General features: G+C 36.8%; 1 protein-coding gene across 3 annotated transcripts in view; it reads left to right on the forward strand.

Moving 5' to 3' along the window:
• The first annotated feature begins 505 nt into the window (after window positions 1-505).
• The window catches only part of HYCC1 (hyccin PI4KA lipid kinase complex subunit 1), a 73521-nt gene continuing 48457 nt past the window's right edge, over window positions 506-25569 (forward strand). The window contains exons 1-2 of one of the 3 annotated variants that reach the window (XM_055272463.2): window positions 506-800; window positions 23889-23967. In XM_055272463.2, the coding sequence (XP_055128438.1) occupies window positions 23917-23967 (51 nt within the window). In that variant the 5' untranslated portion in view covers window positions 506-800; window positions 23889-23916. Of the gene's footprint in view, window positions 801-1609; window positions 1720-23888; window positions 23968-25569 lie in introns of those variants that run through there. The other 2 variants (XM_055272465.2, XM_055272464.2) reach the window with 2 other exon arrangements.

The following is a 25569-nucleotide window of genomic DNA, read 5'->3' on the forward strand; positions in this document are numbered from 1 at the left end:
ATGATGGAAAAAATAAAAACAACCCCCATGGAAAGAAAACTGAGGCATTGTATTTGACTTTTTCCAGGCTAAGCCCAAAAGCAATGATGTGGTGAGGGAGAAGTTTGTATTTCCATTTTGCAAAAACGTAATTTTTTTTTCCTCCCGGGATTTGATAAGATTTTGATAAATTTTTGTGAATTTAATTACAGGGAAGTAAATCCTACTGACTAGTAAATTATCAATTTGTTTCTCTTTTCTCACAAAAGAGAAACAAATTGATAGACTTCACATCACCCGGTAAGGCTTATTTTTTTCTGAGAAGGCCATAAGCCCTAACGGCTCAGAATCTAAGAGACCTTCGCTGATTGTCATCGCCTAGCGGCCACCGCAAACCTTACAGTCAATCATCTTCCCTCGGACGCCCGGATCACGCCCATTGCTCAGACCACACCCACTCAAGTCGCCTCATGGCTCCGCCCCAGGCCCAGCAGAAGAAGATTCTCATTGGTGGAGAAGTTGTTCTGATCCCGCCCCGGACGACGGCGATAGACTGAACTGGAGTGGGGCGGTGGTGGTTGGCTGCTTGAGGACGGGTCCCTGGTCGTGCCTGTCAGAAAGGCTGGCGGCAGTGGCGGCTCTCCTGGCTGGGTTGTCAGTCAGTGAGAGGAGGGGGAAGATGGCTCGCCGGGACCCGTTCTGCTAGGAAGAAGGGGAGCAGGTGGTGCTGCCACTCGGGAGGAAGCAGAGCAGCCGCCGTCGCTGTCGCTGAGAGTCTCACGAGTCGAGGTCCTGCAGGTGGAGCTCCGGCAGCCGCTCTGGTGAGTCCAGCCGAGAGACCCACGCCGGGCCCCCAGGGCGTCCGGCAACCGATAACTTTTTTTTGTCAGGGAGGAGCCGGGGCGAGGCGGCGGCGAGGACAGGACCGGGACTTTGTCCCCGGGGCTGCGGCTCCACTGGGGGTAACGGCTCCCGCGCGAGGCGCCACGGGTGGGCGCGAGGGGCGTCTGGCGGGCGGGTGGGCTGCGGCCGGCGGCTGCTCGCCCCGAAGTTGGGCGCAGCCTGCCCGCTGCCTGGAGGGCGGCAGCTTTGTGCGCGCGACTCGGGTCTTTCCTTCCCGGCGAGGAGCAGTACATCCTCCTGCCGTGACCCGGGTGCCGCCGCCTGGCCCCACCGGCCGCCTCTCTGCCGGGTGGGCCTGGGGCGGGAGTCCCCCGTCCCCTCCCTGCCGCGACGGATGCTCCGGCCTCTGCCTCCTCTCCCTCCCGCGCCCTCTACTCCGGCGAGGCCGCCACTGTCTGTCCGGTCTGGTGGCCACAATGGTCACTGTCGACCCCCCGCCCCCGCCCCTTGGAGAGCAGCGTTGGCCTGAGTCGCTCTTTGGTCCCCTGCAGGGCGGAGAGGTTCAGACAGCAGCCACGCTTCCTTCCGTGGTTATTACGCTGAAGATCTCTTCTTGAGCCCTTGCCCCTTCTTTCTATGAGTTATTCCTCCCCTGAGGCTCATTTTAACATACTCGGGAATCCTCGGGGGTTTGGCTGAAAATGGTTGCATTAAAACACCTCCAAGTTTGTACGCTTCAGCGAAATTTGCCGTCCGCCCGTCAGCTTGCACATGTGTGCTTTGTGAGTTTAGACATTCCTGAAAGATTTTAATTTTGCCTAAGTGGTTTAGTACTGCACAGAATCTGTTCTCTGAGAAACACACTATCACAAGCCTGGCAGCCGCGGCGCTCTTCAGGTAGGGGGAATTTGTTCCACCGGCAGCTACTCCTTATCTCAGAGACTGCGCTACAGGCAGTAGGGCCAAGCTGACCTTTTGCAAATTATTTATCCTTGGGTCACACAGTAGTTTTTGGAGCAGGTGGGCCACCTCTTTGGTTCATGTAACACTTTACAGTTTGAGGTTTTCAGCTTTCAAATCTTATTAGCGTAAAGTCAGAAAGACTGGGAGGCTTGTTTTCCATGAGAACATTCTACTGCTAACATCCACAGGCACCCCACCTCCCCCGACATTTCTAAGTATTTTTTTTCTTTAGGTGAATACATTTTAAGGTTTACAGGATGAATAGTAGTCTAAACCACCATATTTCTGAAGTGCAGGCAAAGGCAAGGAAGGAAAAACATTTAAGATCTGCTTGGCCAATAGTAGCTTCAAAGTCAGCTATTCAAATCAGTTCAATCAAACCAAGTGGCAAGGGGGAAAAGCATCACATATTTAGGAAACAAATTCTGGATTTGGCTCGTTTATCCTTATTCGATTTATTGAAATTACCATGAGGGATTAGAAGGATTAGAAACCTTCTTAGTCATCGGCATTAGCAGTACCTGGATACAGATACCCGATAAGGCATTAGCTGGGTCTGCGTTTATCCTTGTCTACTTCCTTTCTTTGTTGTATTTCTGTTTTATGAAATTTGCTCTGGGTTGTATTTTTTAGACTGGTGTCTTTTTGACAATGAGTTTAAATATATGTACTGTTTTATTCAGCATCTTGTTGCCTAATATTTATTTTATAATGGATCTTAAGAAATTTTAAGAAATCTTAGTATTCAAGACCTATTTTGTGGTATCGTTTATATTTTATAAATAATTGAAATTATGTCAAACATAAATTTATTTTTTCTCTCTTCCAGGGTGAGTAGGTACTAGGGATACAGAAATGAATGTCATGCTCTTGTCTTCAAGGAATTTACTATCTAATGTACAAGATGTTAGTAACATTACAGTAAATTAACAATTATAATACTATGTAGTCAGTGGGAATAGAGATATGCCTAGTGTAATAGGAGAGTTTAGAGTAGGAGATAGTTAACTTTCCTTGAGTGTAGGTGGAGTTGGGAGCACACAGCCAAGTTGTGAAGGATGATATAATTTTGCCAAGTGCAGGAGGTAAGTAACTTCCCAAGGAGGACTGAGAAACTGTGGCAATTTAGATAAGTCATTGACAATGACAAGTCAGTGTCAATTGACATTGGCAGTTGACAAAGTCAATAACATTGACATTGATATGGCTTGAATGCAGGGGTTAGTAGGGAAATGGTGCCAGATGAAGACAGTGAGGGTGGTAGAGGGCCAGATCAGGGAATGGTATCCTTAGCTAAAGGGATTGGATTGAACGTGATAGATGAGAGGCCATTTATTGGATTTGTATTTTAGACTTTTACTGTGGCAGAGTGAGGGAAAAACTAACAGGTCCTAATCACCTATGAGAAGAAAGGAGGACTCAGGACTCTGAAGGTTTGACTTAGGGTTCTGTTGATTGGAAATGAGGAACACAAAAATGGAAGGAAGACGATAAATTCTGTTTTGGCTATTTTGAATTTGAGGAAGCAGTGGAACTTCAGGTGAAGATATAGACAGAGGTTTGTATCTATGGATGTGAAAATCAGGATTAGAGAGATGATTGGGGGTTGAAATGGAGCTATATTGATTTGATTGTGATGAAATGACTCAGGGAAAGCCTTTAGCCTGATGAAAGTGGCAGCTAGAGAACAGACTCTCATAAATAGCAGAAGTAGGGAGAAGAATTGTCTGAAAGTTAGAGGAATAGTAGCTAGCAAGGTAGGAGGACCATCAGGAAAGATGCCAAGGGTGGGGAGATTTTCCAATGGAGGAGGAACAGGTTAACAATTTTGAATGCTGTAAGGAGGTGTCAAGTTAGGAGAGGGCCCCACTGACGACTGAATTTGTCAGGAGTCCATAGGTAACTTTAACAAGAACAGTTTTAACTGAGTGGTGGTTCAGAAACCAGGCTTCAGAAGATTGAGAAAGAATGGGTGTGATAAAGTAGACATGCTTAAGTGAGACTTTTCAAGAGAACTGAAATAAAGAAGGGAGAAAATGATCGCTATAGCTTTCATTGAGTAGTGGTTCTCAATCTTGACCGTGCATTTACAATAATGTAATAATAATTTACAATAATCTCAGGAGCTTTAAAGAATTTTGTTTTCCAGAGGGAATCCCTATACCAATTTGGTGTGGGGGGATGTTGAACCCAGATATCAATATTTATTTCAACAGCTTTTCTATTGAAGTATAATTGACGTATACTACATATATTTAAAGTGTACAATTTGATATTTGACATATGTTTATACCTGCAAAACCATCACCATAATCAAAATAATATTCACCTCCAAAAGTTTCCTATGTGCCTTTATAATCTTTTCCTCTTATCCCCAGGAAACCACTGTCTACTTTGTGTCATTATTGATTACTTGCATTGATACTTTTTTATAGTTCCTTAAGTAATTCCAGTGTGCAGCCATGGTTGAAAACCATTGCAGAGTGATATTGTTTGAGGGAATGTTATGTTTGTTTGTTTACACGCATAAGGAAAGAGTGAATAGAGACAAGTAGGAAGAGATTCTTAAGCAATTCAGGAAAGGTGAGATAATTATTGGAACTAAGACCCTAAGGAGATAGAAGTGAATGGAATTCAGAACTTTGACTAGTACGAAAGGAAGACATTTCTGGAAGCGACATCTCTAAGAATATAATGTTAAAGACAGTATATTTCTTTGTTATCGTCACCAAAGTTGGCATATAGTATCCAAATTGGTTCCCTGAAGTACTTCTGAAGTACTTAAAAAAATTAGAGAGCATCTTAATATTGTGAAAATGGATACCCCTCAGAACAATTCCTTAAATGGAGCCTGAGATCCCTGGCATCATCATGTAACGCTTTGTCATTTTTTGGAGGGGAGCAGATGGAATTAGCAGTTTGACTATTGCTTATTGTTGAGAACCAAGTCCTGCCAGAGTCTTTTTGGCCTTCTCAGAGTTAGGCTGCATATCTGCACTAAGGAAAAAGAACATTTAACACTCGAAAATCTCCTATTTAAAGTATCTTTGCTCAGAAGAAATCTTGTTTGCTTGCCCTTTGGATATATGCCTTTTAAATACACTGGAGGATAAAATCATTCCTCTGTCTCCTAAATGAGACAGAGAAGAGTTGTGACTAGAAGTTCTCAAAGGCCCACATTTTCTATCTTGAGGAAGGTAATACCTATCCTCACCTCACCACTTTTTTTTTTTCTTTTTAAAATTTCTGGCTCAGGATTTGGATATAGGTAAAATCTGAGTCCTGCTGGTTCTGAAGTCCAGGGCTTGTTCCTCAGCCTTGACTCTTAGCTTTCATAGGGGCTGAAAACAGAATAGCTTATCCAAATATTATTTGGCGTTGTAACTTGGTCATAAATAAAGAGGAAGTGAAAAGTTTTGGCTGATTGTCTTCTAGAGTTCTGAAAATTTCTTTCATTGTGATTAAAGAATTAAAGTATGATTCTTTTCTAGAAAGGAAAGGCATCCCTAATTTTGGTGCAGCCTAAAAGAGTGGAAATATCAATGTTAGCATGATTTTGGTTATTATTATTGTTGTCACAGCCATATTGTAAACATTCTATATTTTCTTAGTTACTAATATAATAATCATTGTAGGAAATTTGAAAAATTCAGGAAAGCATAAATGGTAAATAACACTTATAATGTCTCCACCCAGAGATACTTATTTCTTTTGTGAAATACGTATTAGTGTCCTTTGTCTATTATAATACTGGAGATTTTTAGAAACTAAGTTATGAGAGCTCTTTGTATATACAAACTATTAGGCCTTTGTCAAATTACATTGCACATAATTTCCCTAGTTTGTCATTTTTATCTTAATTTTGTTTTTGATGTGAATTTTCTTTTTAAACAGATTGCTAACATTTTAATGTGTTTAAACCTATCAAATTTTTCTTTTATGATACTTCGCTACTTAGAAAGGGCTTGCATTCCCAAATTATATGACTATTCACCTCCATTTCCTTATATTAATTTCACAGTTTTTTAAAAAATTTACATCTTTAGTCTGTTTGTGGTGTATTTTAACGTAGAATGATGGTTGTTATTTTAATGCTATTTGTTAAACAATTATCTTCTTCAGAGGTTTTAAATACCAAATGATGTGTGTATACTCTGTCTATAGATATGGATATATGACTTTTTCTAGGTTTTTCTATTTAGTTTAATTGGGCTATTTCTTTTTGCTCTAGTAATTCCAAACTGTCTTAATTATTGTGAGTTTTTAATGTATTTCACTAAATGGTTGTGTGAACACCTATTATTGTCTTTGTCAAAACATTTTCAGCATTTCTCATATATTTCTTTATTCATGTTACATTAAAGGCAGTTAAGATCCTAAAAGAACCTCACTGGAATATCTGAGTTAATTTTCTAGAGAAAGTTGTACTATATTAATACAATGTTATCATTTATTGAAGTCATCTTTTATGACTCAAAGATGTAGTTTTGAGTTTTCTTCATATATTTTATAGTTTGTAGTTTTCTTCATGTGGGTTCTGCCCATTTTTCAAGTGGTATTTTTGATATTTTAAAACTTATTGATTCTATTGGGAACGGAACTTTTAAAATTATTTTATAAAGAGGATTAAATGTACCTGATGGAACATAGAAAGATGGCTAATTCTCATATACTGTTTTCTAACTGGTCATTTTATGAAACTCTTAATTCTGATGGTTTTTATTGTGTTTTGTAGTAACTAAATTACAGCATGTGTAAATGGTGTAAATGATTTTGTCTTCTTGCTAACACTTAATCCTTATTTCTTTTTCTTAGGACATTGATCAGAACTTCTAGAATAATGTTAAGTTATAGTAGTGAACAGTGAGGATCCTTAGCTTATTTCTCATTTTAAATGCCTTTAGGGTTTCACAGTTCTGTATTCGAAATTTTTATTTATGGTATGTTAAGGAAATAGTCTTCTATGCCTTTTCAGGGGGAACCAAGATAGTTATTCAGTTTGATCACATGCCCTCTTAATGTACCTTGAGATGATCACATAGTTTTCCTTCTTTTACCCATTGGTTGATGAATTGTGTTAGATTTCCAAGTAGCTTTCATCAAACAATTGCTGTCTTAGGGATAAAGGCAACTTGATAATAGCATATCTCTTTAAAATAGTGCTATATTTGATTTGCTATATGAGATTGATCTTTAGTATTCCTTTTGTATTACCTTTTTAAGGTTTTGATTTCTGAATATGCCAGCTTTGTAAAAAGAGAGACTGAGAGAGAAGCTTTCCATCTTTGCATGTGCTCTGGCAATTAATCTTTTCCTTGGAAGATTTGAAATAGATTGGCTCTAAAAATGTCTAGGTCTTTTTGGACTGAATACAATTATAAAGGTCTTAATATGTGCTTACGTACTAAGTATTTTGCATAATTAATTTAATTTAGTCTCTATATAACTTTATGAGGTGAAGATTATTATTTCTATTCTACTGATAAACTGAGACTCAGAGGTTAAGACAGTCATTCACCATCAATAAAGCACACAAAGTTTAAACTCAATTCCTATCGGATATAATAGCCTATGTTTTCTAATCAGTACCCTAATGTTTTTCTTAATTAGGACTCTTTCTTCACCCCATATTACTGAGAAGTAAATTTAATCATTTTATTTGAGCATCTTATTAAGTATTTTTCCTCTCTGCACACTTAGTTTTAATTTTTGGTAACCCTATTATAATTATCACTGGTCTGTTCTGTGTTGATGTGTCATATCTTTTGCTATTTTAATAAATACTGTGATCTTGGAGTGAGGTAGGATAGGGTGGGGGAACTTAAAATTGTTGTTCATATAATGCGCTTAATATAATTTACATTTTAATTGTTGAGTGTTCAAGATCAATTTGCATTCCTGAATCCTGTTTGTACCTTGTAAGAATGTTATGTTAAGTGTACCACATACAAGAGATCAAAGAGTTTTGGAAACACAGTACTTTTCCATTTTAGTTTGAATTATTTTTGTTGTGAGCCTTGCATCAGGGTAGCTTTTTAGTAGTAATGTTAAGTGATATTTGTTTGGTGTGCATTTTCTTGAACAAAGAGTCTTTTGGTAGTTGACAAACATTAGTTGCTTTCTCATATAAATACATAGAATTCATTCAGTCATTTGTACTTGACTTAATGAAAACATTATATATGAGTTATTAAACTGTACCATGAAAATTAGGTTTTAGCTACTGGAATATTTATATTTACTCTTATGTTGAGTGATGTATAGGCTTGGAAATTTAAGAGAGTAATGTAAGCCTTAAAAGTGCTTAAATTGGCCGGGTGCGGTGGCTCACGCCTGTAATCCCAGCACTTTGGGAGGCCAAGGTGGGCGGATCACGAGGTCAAGAGATCGAGACCATCCTGGCTAACATGGTGAAACCCCGTCTCTACTAAAAATACAAAAAAATTAGCCGGGCGTGGTGGCGGGTGCCTGTAGTCCCATCTACTTGGGAGGCTGAGGCAGGAGAATGGCATGAGCTTGCAGTGAGCCGAGATTGCACCACTGCACTCCAGCCTGGGTGACAGAGCGAGACTCCGTCTCAAAAAAAAAGTGCTTAAATTGGGAAAGCAATCGTAAACTCTGTATTTAACTTTTTGTTCCCTCTCTATAAATTAACATTTAATTAATTCAGTTAGGGTTTTGGCTATAATCAGCACACCTAGACTGCACTCCCCATGCCCTTCCTATGGGGACAATCTGAACCTCTTAAACCTGCCAGACACATACATGCTCTTTTGTTCTAAATTTCGAGGTTCCTGCTGATTTGTTAATCGGTATATGTCACAGTAGTGGACAAGGTGACAAATAGACCCCGCAGCAGTGTACACATTAGTAGTTAAGGGAGAGACTATTTTGGAAAATCATGAAACTTCAAGTGAGTCCTGATAGGGAAATGGAGAGGAAGGTGAAAATATTATAGAAATGGATGGGGGAAGAAGGGAAGATAAAAATGTGTAAATCAAATAGATTGTTGGAGAAATATAGAAAATTGGAAGAATGGTTACATGGGTGGTAGAACCAGAATATTCAGTGAGGTCAAGAAGTAGAGTTTCAGAAAGGAAGACTCTTGCTTCAGGTTACAGAAAAATAATGACCATAGAGAAAGGGCTGATAGAGTTGTCATTTATAAGGTCATGGAGAGTAGATGATGAGACCCAAATTTATACTGTAAAAGGGGTTAAGGAATAAATTTATGGTGAGCAGTTGGAAGTGGTGTAGTAGATTAAGCTACCAAATCAGAAAAGTAATCAGTGAAGAGTAAATAAGGATGGAGTAACTAGGGCGTTAGAATCTGATGAAGCCTTACTTCTGTGCCCCCTCTTTTCAGAACTATAAGATCGTGAAATGCATTCTCAGTTGTCCAAATGATAAATATTTTGTCAGTGATACTTAGAGGTATCATTCATTGAGTACCTTTTGTTTGCCAGTGCTTTATTTGCATTATTTTTAATCCTTAAAACATCCCTAAAAGGTAGATGTTATTATCTATCGTTCACAGTTGAGGAAACTGAGACTTAGAAAGTTTAAGTAACTTGTTGAAAATTGGCCTGGGTTTTTTGGACTCCAGAGTCAGCATTCTTTTCATTATACCATGTTGCTTCCTTTATTTATTGAGCTATATTAAAACACTGGGGGCTTATAAGAGGAATATAGGTGGGATTCCTCTGCTTGTAGAAAGTAGTAGAAGAGGCCGGGTGCTGTGGCTTTCACCTATAATCCCAGCACTTTGGGAGGCCAAGGCGGGCAGATCGCGAGGTCAGAAGATCGAGACCATCCTGACTAACATGGTGAAACCCTGTCTCTACTAAAAATACAAAAAATTAGCCGGGCATGGCGGCATGCGCTTGTAGTCCCAGCTACTCGGGAGGATGAGGCAGGAGAATCGCTTGAACCCGGGAGGCAGTGGTTGCAGTGAGCCGAGATTGCACCATTGCACTCCAGCCTGAGCAACACAGCGAGACTCCATCTCAAAAACAAAACAAAACAAAAAAAGCGGTAGAAGAGAAATCCTAATTATGCTTGCTGTAATTTGTATTGACTATATTTTTATTTAAAATGTTTTTATAAAGGGAATCCTTCTAGTAAGCTCCCCTACTATACTCATAATATCTAATTTTTAACAATTGCTGTTATTTGGAGATGAGATTTTTTTTTTACCCATGATAATGATGGGCTGAGAGGAAAGGAAGGACAGGCCAAGAACAAGCATGTAAAGAAAAATAAGACTAAAACTTGTTATTTTCACTATGAGAACTTCAAATATGTCATACAATTTTAGGTAGCACCTCAGAAAGGCCAGCCTCTTCATGGAAATCATATTGAGCTAGTCCCAAGATGGTAATTAGAGCAGATACTCTCCATATATAATATAATAAATAATAATATATATAATAAGATATAATAAAATAAATAATATGAATAAAGCACCAGATTATAGGGCTCCAAAGAATTTATTGTAATATAGTGTGATTTATTGAATTTAGATTTCATCAATCAGGAATTAGTTATTGGTGAAAGGGTCTAAGCAGATGTTTGGTTTTTCTATAATAAACGCTTTCTTCAAAAACAATGTGTAATTGAAAAAGAAATGCTTAAAATACTTTAGGGATTAAACATGCTTATAGGACTTTCAAGTAAAGTACTTTGGGAGGAACCAAGATAGAAATTTTTGCTGTGCTAATTTTAGCCTCACATTCAGCTACAAAACAACGTCTAGGTTACATTCTGCTATACTAGTATAAGACAGTATTATTGAAAACTTTATTTTAAAAATAATTTTATAATTCAGCCTCTGCTAAAACAAATTGACTCTTAGCCCAGTTAATATGAATCAGCATGGTCATACTGAACTATTTATTTCTGCTTTGGTTACTATAATGTTTTTAAACCAAGAAAAACAACTATATTCATAATATCCACATAGTTTCTGACTGGGGAGAATCAAATAGAATTTTGTACAGTCAAGATCTGTTGTTTTTATTATTATGGCCCTATTAGCACACATTACCACCATTAACTGTGTTTACTTACATTTTCTCATTGCACTTCCCTCTTTGCCCTACTATTTTCTATTGAACATCTGAGCCTCTATTAAAGGTTGAAAGTCTCATTCCAACATATTAAAGGGCAGCGACTCCCTCTAAGACATTAACTCCCAAGTTATTTGGAATTTGATTCTCTTAACGTTTCTGTCTTTCTTTGTCCCCAACATTGCAAAAAGGAAAGCACTTAGAATGCAAAGAACTTTAAGGAATCAAAGTAGAGCTGTGCTTTGGAAACCATATTTCCATATGCTATTATGTTTGGGAGAGAGGAAAGAGGGGTTATTGATAGCAAAATGGAAGATAATGTTTACATTGGGCTTTCTTTTACATTCCTCCTCATTTTTTCTCATAGCATTTATTTATTTTATTTTATTGTTTATATTCTGATTTACCTTGAATTGTTTTAAAAGGACTTAAGGCACACTAATTTCTGCCGTTTTAGGTTTATTTGTCTCTCCTAATAGACTGTGAATCCCCTAAGTCAGCTATGTCGTATTCATTTTTGTAAATCTAGTATCTAGGACATAGTTGGCATTTAATAGTTTATGAATAAATGGATGATATTTAGCCACCTTAATATAAGAAAAAAAAGAGCCAGGTTGGTTGCTGAACCCTGAACCCTAGCTTACTGCAGCTTTAGTGGTATTATGGGCTGCATTGTGTCCCATCCAAAATTCATAAGTTGAAGGCCTAACCCCCAGTACCTCAGAATGTAGCATCATTTGGAAATAGGGTCTTTAGAGAGGCAGTTAAGTTAAAATGAGGTAATTAGGATGGCGCTAATTCAGTATGATTGGTGTCCTTGTAAGAACAGGAAATTTGGATAGGCCGTACAGAAGGAAGACAATGTGAAGACATAGGGAGAAGACTGCCATCTATGAGCCATGGGGAAAGACCTGAAACTATTCTCTCAGAGCTCTAAGAAGGAACCAACCCTCCTGAATCTTGATCTTAGACTCCTAGCCTAGAGAACTGTGAGAAAATTAATTTCTGTTGTTTAAGCCACCCAGTCTGTGGTACTTTGTTACGGCAGCCCTAGCAAACAAATATATGGCTTTTATACTTGGATGTAGCAAAATCTCAAATACTCTTAATTTGCCTATTCCCAAGAAACAGTTTGCCAAGGCTAATGTCAAAGCCTCAAAAATTTATATACTTCCCCTAGGTAAAACATGGAAGAGAAAAATTTGGATAGCTTAATGAAGAAAGTTATAACTATTTGACTCCTCCTTCATCTTTCTCAATACAGCCAAGGGCAAGCAACTGGCTAATTCCTTAATTTAATTGAATTTGTTTAGTTTGGTAAGGAGAAAGTGTTTACAGGGTATTTGTGTTGCTAGGTGTTCAAGAGCCTCTCCCTGGTTGCTTCTTCATGGTAGAAAATGGAAGAGGAAGACTAAATAAAATACTTTTTAATATGATGTTGATTTGAACTAATTGCTTGTGTATAATCTTAATCACATTATTTTACTTGTGTTATAGTCAACAGGGGCAAAACAGCATGTCTTTTACATGCCCATTGCTGTGGTAGTGCTGTATCCTTTGATCATCAACTAGTCATACTGAGTTGCCACAGTGGTTTTCAGCATTTTTTCATTACATGCTGTAGCCACAAACTATATATATGTGTGTGTGTGTGTGTGTGTGTGTGTGTGTGTATATACAATTTTTACCATTATTTCTTCTTGACATTTTTAATTGAGTTATATATCAAGTAGTGCTGTGTTCAGTCAATTTTTATAGTGCTTTCAGATACTTTGTGAAGAGAAAATTTCAAACATATGCAAAAGCAAAACATTTGCTCTTTCATTGTTTGGAGACAGTTTTCCCAGAGTTCTGAAAGTAGGGTAAACTAAATTAGAGAACTGAACAAAGGTCTCAGCCCCAGAATTAAAAAAAAAAAATGTTTGCCATAAAGCAAAGGAAACCAAAACCAAACAGAAAACCTCTGACTTAGGGGCAAATAAGAATTTTGTTCTAATTTTGGCATTTCAACTTCAATCACACCCATGTTTTTGGATCACTCTTGTTACCAGTATGTAGGCACTGTGGTAAATACCAGTTGATAGATTTTTCTCATCTTTTTTCTTTTCCTTCATTCCAACTGAGAAAAATACTGCAACCACATGCTAACAAGTGGCAGAGCTGGGTCTAAGTAAATTGAATACTTTTTCTCCAGTACCCTACCATGTTCTTTGACTACCTATAGTTCTTAACCTGGCTGCCAAACACAATCATCTGAATAATTTACTTTTCCCTACCAATTTATTTTAAAATGAAAATATCCTACTTTTCAATTTAGAATGAAAATATTAGGAAGAAGAAAAGAGTAAACAAGAGTAAATTATTTATGAGACAAGGGAAAGGTTTTGAACTGTTTTAGGTGCCATGGGTAGGGATTGCTGATAGCATGGTGATTAGAATGGGGTCTTTGGAATTGGTCTGCATGGGTTCTAACCCTAACTTAACCACTTTGGTAGTGTGTGATCTTGGGGAAGTTATTTCTTTAAGTGTTAGCTTTCTTTTTTGTGAAATAGAGGTTATGTTAATTTACCAGCTAGGATGGCTATGCGAATTAAATTAAAATTCTGATAAATCGCTTAGCATAGTGCCAGAAACATAAGTGCTTGAGGAATGTTAGTCATTATCACAACATTATCTATGGACATCTACCATTGCTATGTATGACACATTTGGTCACACTGAGTGTTTTCCAGACCATATTCCCAATGATGCCAGTTGTGTATGGACAGCAAAGGATCCCATGGTCAAATACATTTAGGAAAATATTTCATTCCAAATGCCTTTCTTAGAGATTAATAATACAGATTTAGCATATTAAAGGCTCTGAAAAGTCCTTTGATAAAAAAAAATTCTTTAACTTTGTCAAGTAGTTAAATTTTCACAAGGAAAGCCTTTTTTTTCTGCTGTCCTCTAAGGTCTGTCTTCATGTGGCTTCTTATGCAGATGTCTATCCCTCAGCTCTTGTAGCATGGTGGTTACCCACTAAGAGGGATTATTCAAGAGGACAGGTCCTAGGTGGAAGCTCTTATTAAGTCTGTCCTTGCAGCACCTTGCTAAATTCCACTGGCAAAAACATGTCACTTTGCCAAGCCCAGCATTGATGCGGAGGAGGACTACACAAAGGACTAAAGAACAGGAGAGATCATTTGTCGAAGGTCGTAAATATAATAGTAATAGTGTACCACATATTTTTTTAAAAAGGTCCATGATATATTAGGTGAAAAATAATCAAGTTTTGATAGAATGATTGTATTTTTATGTTAAAATCAAAATATAAATGGACTATGTATACATGTATGTATATATGTGCATATATACATATGTACGTGTTTTGATAGAGCAGATATATTTTGTTTGGTTGAGCAGATATCTATATAGATATAGATAGGTACCTATCTATATAAATATATTATTTGGTTGATATATTTTTCTTGGTTGAGGAGATACATTTGTTTTGGTTTAGATATACTGCTCAGTACTTTTTAAGAGTAGAGAGTTTTCAGAACTGCTGATTATATAGTATATGTGTAGAAAAAAGTTTGAAATAATATAAAGTTAACAGAATTTTCTTTTGAAGAGTAGGATAGCAGCAGTGAGAAGGATGATTATTTATTTTAATTATGTGGAAAAGATTTAAGTGCAGCAATTTAAAAAAATCTCCAGTAAAGAAAAATATTAGCAGGGATGGGAGATCAGTTTTCTTCCTAGGTGTTCATAGTTTTTGTGTATGTTTTATTTTCTTTCTTGGTGGAATTTTTATAATCTTTTATAGTTGCATAGTGGGCAGAACCCTTGTTTTAAATTTTCATTGTTGATTTTGTGTATTTCTGATAATTTTCTCATGATTGCCCTTGCAATTATTCCTCTAGAAAATGTAAAGTGCTACCTTGACTTACTTTCCTCTCGTCTATTCCCTGCTTTTCCTTTGCCATCTGGATTACAATTGCCTTAAGGACACAGATCATATTTTACTATTTGTTTGCTAATGGTGCAAACTAATAGAAACACTTTGCATTATACTCAGTAGGCACTCAAGGGCTTGCTGAATTATTAGTGTTGCAATTTGAACATATAGTAGTATTGACTTTTTGCATATATGAAAATATTGAATGAGTTTCCCCTTAATATGACCTCCCATTCTATGTTTGTTTTTGCTACTTCTATTTCTTTGTTCTTACTCTGATTCTGCCCAGCCTACTGTCTGGATAAATTATATGAACAGGCTGTCGACTTGACATCCTGTTCTAGTGAATACATAGAAAGCATTTCTAATCACCATGTTATTTAATATGCAGTTGTGTGATAATCATGTTAATGAATGTGATTGAGGTAATTATTATAGTTCAGCATTTTTACACTGATCTCTTAAAATCTGTTAACAAACTTTATCGTTTGTATGTTAGTTATCAGGGCTTACTGAAGTTTGATTCACTGAGGTAATACTTGAATCACTTAGTATGTGCTATAATTATATTTTGTAAAAGGTGGTACAAACATTTTGGAAAGCTTTATTACAGCAATAACTGCTCTTGTAGATTTTTACCCAATATTAAATGTAAAATAATTTGTTTGTGATATTTTTATGTTTAGTGAAATACATAACGTATTAATGGACTCTTAAGATTTCTTATAACATTCTAATAAGAGGTTTTCTAAGTCGAGATTATCTGCATCAATCAGTCTTTAAAATAATCAGATAAGGCCGGGCGCGGTGGCTCATGCTTGTAATCCCAGCACTTTGGGAGGCCGAGGCAGGCGGATCACGAGGCCAGGAGATCGAGACTACGGTGAAACCCCGTCTCTGCTAAAAAAAAAAAAAAAAAATTAGCCGGGCGTGGTGGCGGGCGCCTGTAGTCCCAGCTACTCGGAGAGGCTGAGGCAAGAGAATGGCGTGAACCTGGGAGGCGGAGCTTGCAGTGAGCCGAGATCGCGCCACTGCACTCCAGCCTGGGTGACAGAGCGAGACTCCATCTCAAAAAAAATAAATAAATAAAATAAAATAAATAAATAAATAATAAATAAATAAAATAAAATAATCAGATGATGCTGTTATGGTTCACAGATGCAGTGCCAGTTCTCTCCTGGCAGCTTACCTTACCAACACAGGCATTTCATTAATAAGAGCCCCAAATTTTTCCTAGGTAGGGTGTAAAAGCTGAGGAGTGAAAGGAAGATAGAGAAGAGAAGCATAGGCAAAGACATGGAGCCTGGAGTGGCATGGATTATTTTGGAGAATAGTGTTAAGTGAAATTTGGATAGGTAAATTATGACCATATTATAGGGAAAGTTTGATGTAGAAGATTTGTGAGGTCTGATGTCATGGTGTGTTCAGGAGAAAAGAAGTTTCGGCAAGATTATATAGCAGCAACATGCATGGTGCACCGGAGAAGGGAAGAAATCAGGAGCCAGAAGGTTGTGTGATCAGCACATGCAGAGGAAATAAGGGCCCAGACTCAGGGTGTTGCTGTGGAGATGGAGAGCAGATGGTAAATTTGACAGGCATTATAAAGGGTGAAATTTATTCCTCTATTCAATAAATATTTATTAGATACTTGCTGTATGTTACTTATGCTTATAGTATCTGGACTGAAATTTGCCTGTAGTTACTACTACAGTTTAAAACTTTAAAATTATGTTATATAATTTTTATTTGAAAAAAATTAAAAAAAAGTTGAACCACTGAGTCATGTGCTATATTAATATCAATAAGAAGTGCTCATCGTAGTGCCATGGTTCCCAGAGATCTCACCTTTCTGTCTGTTCTTATCTAAAAGAAATCTAAATTGTTAATAAATTGTACATGATCTTAGTCGAGGCTATTTGAATGCTAGCTCAAAAAAGAGGGAGAATATTTGCAATAGAAATCCAAGAGCAGTAACTGTTGGCCTCAGAAGTTTCACAGCATTGTGTTTGCTGCATTCTTTTGGTCAACATGGTTGTTAAAAAATAGTTCTGCCTAACTTCTCTCATTAGAGTCCAAATCAGATATCCCTTCCCTGGAAAAAATGTTCTTCTAAAGTCCTGGAGGATCTTGTCTATGGCCATAACACCTTGAACGTGCCTGATCTTGTCTGAAGTCCTGGAGGATCTGAGAAGAATAGGAAGATAGAAATGGGAAATGAGAAGAAAGAACTTGTTACCTTCTAATTGTTCTAGCTTTTCCAACAGAAACACACTGGGCTGGTTGCCATAGCACACTGATATCCCAACATGATCTTATTTGTCCTTGGGGTAGGCAAAAGATGGTTTAGCCAAAAACCATTTTATTGAGTAAAAACCTATGTTCTATTCTTGATAATCAGACACTTGTTTTGTGATTTTTGGGGAAAATAGGCCTAAGTAATAGGCCTTTGGAAAGACTTCCCAAACCTCTCTTACTGTGAATTATATTACTTCTCCTGGTGCCTTGAGAGGCAGCTTTATTTACTTGATGACCTAGGTAGGCAGTGAGGCATCAACACTTCTTTTTAAACAACTCTTCTTTATACCTTCCTCCTTCACAATTGATTGGTCAGTTTCTAAGCAGCAAAATCCTAAAATTAAATTAATTTTATTCTGTAACATAATCTGAACATTTCTCTCTGCTCTATTTTCCTGAAATTCACCCAGGAATTCTTGATAATCTTCTGGTAGCACTTAATTTAACTACAGCAATGGCCTCATTGCATAGGAGAGAAGTTTAAAATTTCGCGATGTGTCACAATCCATTTATAGAAATTTGGTTGCTCTATAAATTTATAGAAACTTAAGTTTCATAATGATATATAAAACAAATGGTTATAAAAAGTTTTATAGTAGTTTGTAGTTAGTTCTTAATGATGAAGGGGATGATGTAAAAAAGATAGTAGGAATAAGGAAATTTTTAGAGTTTTACAGTGAAAGTTACAAATACTTTTAAAATATTCTTATAAAATAATTAATATGTTATGTGTCTCTGATGACAACACTAAAAGATAAATTTTGGTAATTTTTATTAATAACATAATGTGGGAATTGAAGAATAAGACATTTGACTTAGAAAGGTTTTATTGTACATTGAAAATATAAAAAATTAACGTTATACAGACTAATTGGGCTAGTGAAATACTACATAGACTCCTGGCAAGCCTTCTAATGTAATTTTAAATATTCTGCTCTGGAACATGTTTGGCAAAAATAGGAAGTTAGTTACACAGCAGGAAACATGTATTTTAATTTTGTCTCTTTTACCTTTGAGAAGAATAAAGTTTTTACAAATGCAAGTATATTTTGAATATTACTAGAGATGTCTAATCAGATTTATAAAGCTTGCAGAGTTACATAATCAAGTCTTTGGCATAGATGTTAATAGGTTACATATTAGATATGAAATGTGGGGGTGGGTTAGCAACTTGTAGAGAGCCTCTTGCTGCTTGCTGGTAGAGAGAAACAGTTTTTAAATCATTTTGTGGTCAGTTTGCTTTTTGTCCTATCTAAGCTTTACTGATACCTTTGGTCATAACTGTTATTCATCTTGAAGCCTAGGGCTAATGGAAACATTTTTTTTACAATTGTACTGTATGTGGTAAGGTCAAAGAAAAGCTTATGTCAGCTAGTAAACACTGTTGGCTTTTTAATTTTTTATTTCTTTAAATACTTATCCTACAATAGTACTCCAAACCTTAGCATCACACAGTATACCCATGTAACAAACCTGCATATGTACCTCCTGAATCTAAAATAAAAGTTGAAATAAAAAAATTATCCTATACTTTATAGAATTCCATTGTTCTCTTTCCTACATAATGCATTGATATTTCAGGATTCATTTTTAATGTTTGTATATTTTCACTTCTTTTTTTTTTTTTTTTTGAGATGGAGTCTCACTCTGTCATCCAGGCTGGAGTGCAGTGGTACGATCCCGGCTTACTGAAACCTCTGCCTCCCAGGTTCAAGCGATTCTTCTATCTCAGCCTCCCAAGTACCTGGGATCACAGGCACATGCCACCATGCCTGGCTAATTTTTGTATTTTTAGTACGGAGGGGTTTCACTGTGTTGGCCAGGCTTTCTCAAACTCCTAACCTCAAGTGATCTTCTGGCCTCAGCCTCCCAAAGTGATGGGATTACAGGCGTGAGCCACCACACCCAGCCATACTTTCTCTTCTAAAGATATTCTTACTTTTATAGTTAAAAGGAACTTACCAGGGGCCAGGCACGGTGGCTCATGTCTGTAATCATATTGGATGGTACTTGATATTCACATGACATCGTGTTGACGTTAGCTTTGATCAAGGGAGTGCTTGCCCGGTCTCACCACTATACAGTTACTCTTTTCCTCTTTCCATACTCTCTTTTTTTGCAAGTGAATAGCTATGTCCAGTGCATTCTCAATGGGGGAGCAAGGACTAAGCTCTACCTCCTGGAAGAGATAGTGTCTACATCTGTTATTGGGAGTTCTTCCGTAAGGAAGCTTTATCTCCTATTCTCTTACTTATTTAATCATTTATTTATATGAGTATGGCCTCATGTATATTTATTTTATACTTTGGGTTATAATTCAGTACTACATTATTTGTTCTGTTGCTCAGATTGTTCCAGCTTTGGCCCCTGGGTGTTCTTTCAGGTTGGCTTAATATTTAAGAGTATAAAGAGTCCTTAACCCAAATGTTTGAAAACAGGTGGTCTAGGCTATGATCATAGACTTTGATCATAGGATTGAGTAGCTGAGGCAGGGAGGAAGAAAATATTGTAGGAGGAGAATTCTAGGAATTAAGATTTCTAGGAATTAAGACTTCAAGTAAGAAAAAAAATCACCAAGATTTAAGCAGGAGTTGTTTGAAAGCATGACAGTGAGCTAGGAGCTAAGATCATGCAGAAATGAAGGGGAGGGACCGAGCAGGGCCAGGGCATGGGGTGGATTGATTGATAGATGATGGTGACAGAGTTTCAAAGCAGCTTTGGGTGGATGGTTGAAGGAGGAAGAGAATGATCTTGAGTGGTAATAAGAAGGAAGGAGAACACCTACTTTACCTCTAGGCCCAGTGTTTTCTTTCAGGGATGTGTGAGGAAATGCAATCGCTATTTGGTAAGGTTGCATGCAGGGAAACTAGTGTCTCATGAAAAGAAGAAAGCAACATTTGAAGAACTGTTGAAGATATAGAGGATTTTGCTGGTAATAGACTGTAAATTCCGGAGGACACAATGGAAGTATATCCTCCATCCAGAATTAGGATGGGATGGAAGATGGGAGCAAAATAGAAGATGCACAAAGAGTTATGATGACTAGTGTGTGAGAGATGAGTGTCATATAGGTGTCTGTAGCTTCTTGTGGTGCTGGACATAAACAGAGATGAAGGGAATAATGACTTTAGTCCTGGTGGACCTAAGGCAGACAGTGGTGGTGAGACTGTGAAAGTTTCAGGGGAGGGAGGCATGTCATAGACTCCCTTATGAGTTCTGCAGGAGATAGAGAAGTTTGGGGAGGAACAATTTTATTCCTTGAATGCTTGCTAAACAGGTGAGTGTCCATGTGAGCTCAGCTATGCAATGAGGGCTCCCATTTGATCTCTATCAAGTGGAAGATAAGAGACCCAGGGCTGACTGGTGTTACTAATGTATAATATACACACAGAAAAATGTACAAATTATGAAATGTTTAGCTTGGCAAATTTTCACCAAATGTATACACTTGAGTAACCAGCACCTAGATCAAGAAACAGACTGTTATCAGAACCGACAAGATAGGCCCCTCAGGAACAGCCACTGTCCCAACTTCTAACACAAATGGATTCGTTTTATCTGTTCTTGAAATTTACATAAATGTAATTATACAGTATGTACTCTGTTTTCCTGCATTCTTTTATCCAACACTGTAACACAGATATAGTTTATTCATTCAAAGTTATATTTTGTTGTATAGAATTTCAGATATTGTACAGTATACCGTAATTTATTCATTCAACTATTGATGGACATTTGGTTTGTTTCTAGTTTCTGACTATTAAAAAAAACCTGATCTAGCCAAGCATGTGGTACACTCCTGTAGTCTCAGCTGCTTGAGAGGCTGAGGTGGGAGGATCCCTTGAGCCCAGGAATTTGAGGCTACAGTGAGCTGTGATAGCGCCATTACACTCTAGCCCGGGTAACAGAGTGAGACCCTGTCTCTAAAAACAAAACAAAAACAAAAGCCTATTGCTCAGATGAACATTTTCTGAACATAACTTTCAGAGAACAGATGTCCTCATTTCTGTTGAGTAGTAACATGGGTAGAATTTCTGGGTTCGTAGAGTATATGTATATATCCTCAAGTTTAGAGGATATTGCTAAAGAGTTTTCCAAGATATTGTACCAATTTGCATTCACATTAGCTGTGTCTGAATATTGATTGCTCCATATCTTTTTCAACACTTGGTGTGATCTTTCATTTTAGCTACACATGCGAGCGTGTGTGTGTGTGTGTGTGTGTCAGTGTGTGTGTTTGTATGGTGTATTTCACTGTGGGTTTTAACTGACATTTCCCTGATGACTAACAAAGTTGAGCATGTTTCATGTGCTAAGTTTCCATTTGAATAAGTGATGGTCTTGTTTTTCCTATAGGATTGTCTACCTTTTTCTTAATAATTTATGAGTTCCTTATATATTCTGGATATGAGACTTTTGTCATGTATATGAATTGCAGATATCATCTGCCACTCTATGGCTTTGCCTTTTCATTCTCCTAGTGATATCTTTTGGTGAGTAGAAATTCTTACTTTCAAGGAAGTCCAGTTTATCCTTTTTCTCTCCTTGTGATTAGTGCTTTTGTGCCTCTTGTTTAAGAAACCTTTGCCTAGCCTAAGATTATGAAAGTACTCTCTTGCGTTTTCTTCTAAAAGCCTTATGGTTTACTGTTCACAGTTAGATCTATGGTCCAACTGAAACTGTTTTTTTTTTTTTTTTTTGCATACAGCATGATCTCTAGGGTCATGGTTCTTTTTGTCCTCCCCATGTAGCTATCCAAATAACCTGGCCCCATTTATTATAAAGATCATCCTTTCCTCACTGAATTTCAGTGTCATTTTTGTCATAAATCAGGTGACCATATATGTGTGGGTCTGTTTCTGGCCACTCTATTCTGTTCCATTGGTTGTTTTCTATCCTTCTGACAGTGCCACCACTGGCTTAATTACTGTAGTTTTTGGTAAGTTTTATACTAAGCTTTGCTGTCGGAAGTCCAGGTCCCGCAGTTCTGTTGTTCTTCAAGACAGCCCTTGACTGTTCTTGGTTCCTTGCATATTCCTCTTGATTTTTTTTAATTTTTGAAAAATTAACCTTAATTTTAACTGGAGAGTTATTTTGAGTTTTTGTAAAAATTTTACCTCCCCAGTTCTATGTAACTTGATGTAGTGTGGTTCAATTTGTGATAACTTTCTGTCCTAATTTATTAAACAATGGAATTCATACAAAAGAAAACTTTTGTGCATTTATATTGGCTTTGCTTTACAAATATACATAACATAAAAAAGTAGATACAGGCAGACAGAAAATGAGAGTAAGACAAGGAGAATCAGTTATGAAACTCACAGTATTCATAATATAAAAACAAACAAGTTACTCCAAAGGAGAGGTTTTCCTGGTACTAAAAACTTAAGATGTGAATTTTCTAGACTCTGTTGGCTTTTAAGGAGGATAAATGTGATCTAGCAGTGCTTTGGTAACATTTTGGACATGATTTCAAAGCCCAGTTTCTCCAGACAGTTCTATAAAATCAATAATACAGTACATATATGTGGTTTTCTGTTAGTCTGACTTGATCCAAGGAGAAATATTTTTTATTTTAAAAGTAAAATGCATATTACCCAAGTAATCTTTTATGAGTGAATGAATGAATGAATGACCAAAAAATGTTTTAATCGTGTTTTTTATGAGAATTAGACAGCAGAAACCTTAGAATGTATTCTTTGACAAGAACCTGTGTTGTTCATTAAGGCATATCTGGATGCTTTCATAGACAGCTGAGCAGAGTTTATAAGAATTAGTAATAATAATAAAAATATTGCATAGTAATAATACTTTGTTGCCAGGAATGGAAATAACTGCTTTTATTTGCATCTTAAAATGTACTCCTCACAATAACTCCTTGCAAATAGGTACTATCATTATCCCTATTTTGCAGATTAAAAAAAAGTAAGGCAAATATATCTTGCCCAAGGTTATACTGCAAGTAAGTAATAGAATCAGAATTCATTTCTGGCTACTCTACCTGAGTTTCTACTACCTTATAATGCTGATGAAAATTAAGTAGCCTAATGAAGGATTTGTGACTGAATTTGGAAGTTAGGAAGTTCAGATAGAGCTCAAGTTTTCTGTCAGGAAATAGTTTCCAAGTCTACTCCCATACAAATGGATAGGTGAAGAAAAATACATTGTATTTTGACAAACATTTTGCTTGAGATAAAACTGTTCTGCATTTCCTTTAGCTTATTTCTTTAAATTTATACTTAAGTAAATCCCAATCTTCTGAATAACTGTTGTCAAATATGGTCATTTTGAATATTGTCACTTTTACTTCTTAAAAAATGAATATTACACTTTCAAGAAACCAAATGGCTTGCCTAGTTACTGTTGTAAAGAACTGAAATATAAGCAAATTAAATTACTTTAATGCTTTCTATAAAGTCAATTTTGGATGCGTGTCTTCTTGTATTTTCACAGTTTTGAAATATTTTCTGCCTTCTTTTAAGATAAATGATCTTTTTGAAATTATTTTATTGAAACTAGGGAAAAATGTCCAATATGTTTTGCAGCTGGCATTCCTGAAAACTAAATGAAAATTGCAGAGCGAATTTCATCATGTTATGATATTTATACTTTTGTCAAAATTCTTGCATTTTAAGGCTTGTTTGTGCACATTGGTTTTGAAATGAATTTAGTAATTAATGTTTGAAACTCATTTCACAAATATGAAGTAAAAACTTTATAGGATTACCTCTGTTCATAGTAATCTGACTAAATAAAATATATTCAAAACGTTAACATTTTTCTGTGTTAATTTTCAGGTTGAAGGTTTAGAACAGATGTGGAAAAATGTTTACTTCAGAGAAAGGGGTTGTGGAGGAATGGTTGTCAGAGTTTAAGGTAATATTTACTGTTCTACTATAGTAATTATATTCCAAAGAAGTTTTGTCTGGGGTTTAAATTCCAGTGATTTTTGTATTTTATATGACTGAAAGGTTAAATATCTGTGGAAGAAGTATTTTCTATCAAATCTCAATAGAGAGTTATTTACACATAGTAATCTTTTCTAGGAACTTGATTCCTTTTTTCTCCCAAGTGGTTCAAAGAGTTTATTCGTTTGTTTATTTTCTTTCTTTCATGGCAATACCACAAAGTAGTTAAAGTCTCTGAATGTTGATGTCATTCTCCAACGACCATCAATGATTCATTGTCAAAATGTTTCTTCCAGTTTGGGGGCAGTGGAACTGGGTGTGACCAACAATGAGGAGAGGATGGGAAGATATTTGCTCAACTTTATACCAGTGAATCTTTCTCTAGTTGGCTAACCCAGTGGCTATATAAGGGGTGTATAACCTTTGATTAGTTAATGAAGAAAATAAAACTTATATTTTCTTGTCTCATGAACCTTTCTCTAGGATAGCTAAAATAGTATTTCTTTAATGAGCTAATTACTTTTCTCTGTCCTTATGTGACACATAATTATGTGCACTTGCATGATCATGAACCACAGGAATGAAGAGTTTGGGCTGCAACTATCAGTTTGATTTTGTCCAGCCCAAACAGCCCAAGACCTATAAGGACAAAGTTACAGTTTGACAAAGTCAGGCTTATTGGCTTGTTGCATTGAGAGAGATTGCCCAACAGACACCATGGGACCATCTCACCAAACCAAAGAAAAGATAAAATTATAGTAATTTGGAGGAAGGGTAGAGTTTAGGTGAAATTTAAATGAAACAGTATTCTGGTAGACTCAAAACAAAGTAGGGCTGTTTATAATGGGGTGAACATCTGGTCTGGCCTTCGAAGTAGACCCAGGATCTTGTTGTCTTGAAAACTACAAAGTCAATGTATATTTGAAATGTTATGTTCAGAAACTCCATATTTATATCTCTGCACCTGGGTTGAAAATCAAGGCTGATTCTCTGTGTCAAAGTGACTTAGATGCTCTAGGCAAGAGTGGGATGTTTTGTTCTTACTGATACATGTTCAACAACAAACTTTTTTATAATCTGTGATTTTAGATAACAAGTCGTCTTAGTAAGTAAGAACTTAGTAGTCACTCATAGAAGGAGATTGTTATGACATTTTTCAGTTGCAGTGTGTATTTAGGAAAAGCACCGTTTCCTGTTAATTTTAACAGCTGGCCTTATCTGTCTCTTTTATCTAATCCTGATGAATAGCTGGGCAGACTTTTACTTTCTCAGCTTTTATAGCCATGAATTGAGCATCCTTCTATGGATTCCCCAAGTCATCATGAAGTGACATAGAATGTTACAGAAGTGCTTTCTACATATTTTAATAACTTGTGGCCAGATGTGGTGGCTCATGTCTGTAATCCCAGCACTTTGAGAGGCAGAGATGGAAGGATTGCTTAAGGCCAGAAGTTTAAGACCAGCCTAGGCAACATAGCAAGACCCCCTCTCTACAAAAAAAAAAAAAAATTAGCTGGGCATGCCCCAGCTACTTGGGAGGATCACTTGAGCCCAGGAATTCAAAGATGCA

Source organism: Symphalangus syndactylus, chromosome 3 (assembly GCF_028878055.3).
Source record: "Symphalangus syndactylus isolate Jambi chromosome 3, NHGRI_mSymSyn1-v2.1_pri, whole genome shotgun sequence".
NCBI classification, from domain to species: Eukaryota; Metazoa; Chordata; class Mammalia; order Primates; family Hylobatidae; genus Symphalangus; species Symphalangus syndactylus.